Genomic DNA, 2,467 nt, shown 5'->3' on the forward strand with positions numbered 1-2,467 from the left:
TGTGGTACTACCGCTGCAGGTAGCTGTGGTGTGGGTGCGGCCCAGGAAGCTACTGGGAACACACGGTCATTAATAATTGTGTTGTCTAGTGGTGAAGTAACCACTAAGACTAGTATTCATTTAGGCGGCTGCTTTATTCTGCAGTGACAGCTTCCCTGTGTAGCTAACAGTGAAGCACCTAGTTTGAGGTGTAGCCCGGCAGTGAGGTTAACTATCAGGCCTTGTTCACACCAGTGCAGCCTGCAGTTCAGAGCCCAGTGGGCTCCGCAGGATATTTGTTTATTTTAGTTTTTTTTTAAATATATCCTGTACTGTAATATACCTTTGCAACAAATTTTATAAAATTTGGTAAAATTACTTGGATTGAACCCATGTATCTAAAGTGAAAAAAACAATTTTGAACATGGTCCTGGTTTAGTGTACATGGTGGATTATATGGTTATACATAGACAAACAGAAACAGATAACTATGCACGTTTATTGAAACCTCTTTGAGGTTACCACCCAAAATTGAAATAAAAAGTGATTTTATACGGTGTTTCTCAAAGGCGGCCAGGATGCATATTATATGATGGAACTGAAAATATATCAGACTGATCATTAGGAGATGTTTTGCTGTATATTAATTTGAAAAACGAATTCTCTGTAAACAAACAAAGTCAACCTTGGTTCACAACTGTGCTGGCTTTCTATTCTGGTCTATCAGAGGACCAGAAGAATGAAAAAACTGACCACAAAAATAGCTAACTCAAACGGAGCATGAAGGACTCCATTGTCTATAAAGGGTCTGTTGGGTGTCTGTCGAATATCCATCATTTTTAAATGAAATTGCCAGATGAAAAAATTGGGTTTGTAGGACTTTTTCGTCTGGTGATTTTAGACCAATCTGCATTGGATGGACACACAAGTCACACAATGTGGACAATCCACATTGTGGACAATCCACATTGGATGGACAAGATTAGTTAAAAATAAAAATAATATTGAAGATAAACAAAAAGAAACACAATTTTAGTAGTTAGTTTTAGTTGTTTATATAATATTGTCATATGACACCAAATACTTTGCACAAAGTTGGTATCACCAATACAGTTTATGTACTCCAAAATGGCAGGTCGTGGGGGCCACACGGTGGCTCAGTGGTTAGCACTGCAGCCTTGCAGCGCTGGGTCCTGGTGTTCAAATCCCGCCAAGGGCAAAAAAACCATCTGCAAGGAGTTTGTATGTTCTCCCCGTGTTTGCATGGATTTCCATCCCATATTCCAAAAAAGACATACTGATAGGGAAAAATGTACATTGTGAGCTCTATGTGGGGCTCACAATCTACATTTTAAAAAAAAAATAACAAAAATGGCAGGTCGTACTTAAAAATGGAAGTACGATCTGTACACCCCTCCTACATACATCCCATATACTCCCCTCCCAATCTTTATTTAACATATATAGGTCATCATCATTTTGACCTCATTCCCAATAACCTTCTCTGGAGGATGAATCTCATTGGTATCAAATGCATTGGTCATATCCCAGCCATTAACAAAGCCAACATTGAGGTCCTTGAAGATAATTTCCATGATAATATAATGTATAGATGCATGGAAGTCACTGAGAGTTTCGTAATTCTTATCCATGGCGCTGGTATTCTCAGTCTTAATAATGACTTTAGTCTCTGGACTTCTGAGAAACAAACGCTCTATGGCGCGGCGTATATTATAGAGTCTCTTGATGAAGTAATAAACGGGGTAGGCTCTGAAATGTACTCCGATGTTCAGGATGACCAAAGTTCTCTTATCACCTCTTAGTAAGTCGATTTCTCGAGTGATGGTGCGTTCCTCTTTCCACGATTGGTATGAGGTGCTAATAAAAGGGAAGGTGTGCCTCTTCCAAGATATTTTCATATTCCGAGCTATGTCCAGGTTTAATAGTTGGCGAGCCCAATTGTCTTCGTAAAGATCGAAATTTCTGAGCGCTGCAAGAAAACAGATAGATTAGATAGATAGATAGATAAATAGATAGATAAGATGTTACTTTATCTACTTTATTTACAAAGTTATCTGAAAGTTTGTGAATTTTCTATCTTTCTGCATGAATTTGAAATAAAATTTTCGCACAAGTCAAAAAAGTTTTTAAATAGAATCAAATCAAAGAAATGTGTCAAAAAGATTAGTCCATTTATTAATAGAAGAAATGATCCTATATGACATATCTTTGAGTGGTAAAGGTATGTGACCCTTTGATTTCAATATTTGGTGTGACCCCCTTGTGCAGCGTCTAAATTTTTCTGGTACTTGTTGATCATTTCTGTACATTCGATTTGGAGGAATTTTAGTTCATTCCTCTTAAAAACAGCCTCAACTCTGTTATGTTGGTGGGCTTTCTCCCATTGAACATCTTACTTTAGAACCTTCTAGAACATTTTAATTAGGTTAAGGTCAGGATTTTGAGCTCCAAAACTTTAACATTATTC

General features: G+C 37.5%; 1 protein-coding gene across 1 annotated transcript; it reads right to left on the reverse strand.

The window, feature by feature from the left end:
• Positions 1-1,433: 1,433 nt before the first annotated feature.
• On the reverse strand, positions 1,434-1,969 carry LOC142186806 (NXPE family member 1-like; the record flags this gene model as incomplete). Its single annotated transcript, XM_075261371.1, has 1 exon — positions 1,434-1,969. A coding segment is annotated over one exon (536 nt), but the record flags the coding sequence as incomplete, so codon positions are not given.
• Positions 1,970-2,467: the final 498 nt, after the last annotated feature.

This window comes from Leptodactylus fuscus, unplaced genomic scaffold, assembly GCF_031893055.1.
Source record: "Leptodactylus fuscus isolate aLepFus1 unplaced genomic scaffold, aLepFus1.hap2 HAP2_SCAFFOLD_1195, whole genome shotgun sequence".
Classification (NCBI taxonomy): domain Eukaryota; kingdom Metazoa; phylum Chordata; class Amphibia; order Anura; family Leptodactylidae; genus Leptodactylus; species Leptodactylus fuscus.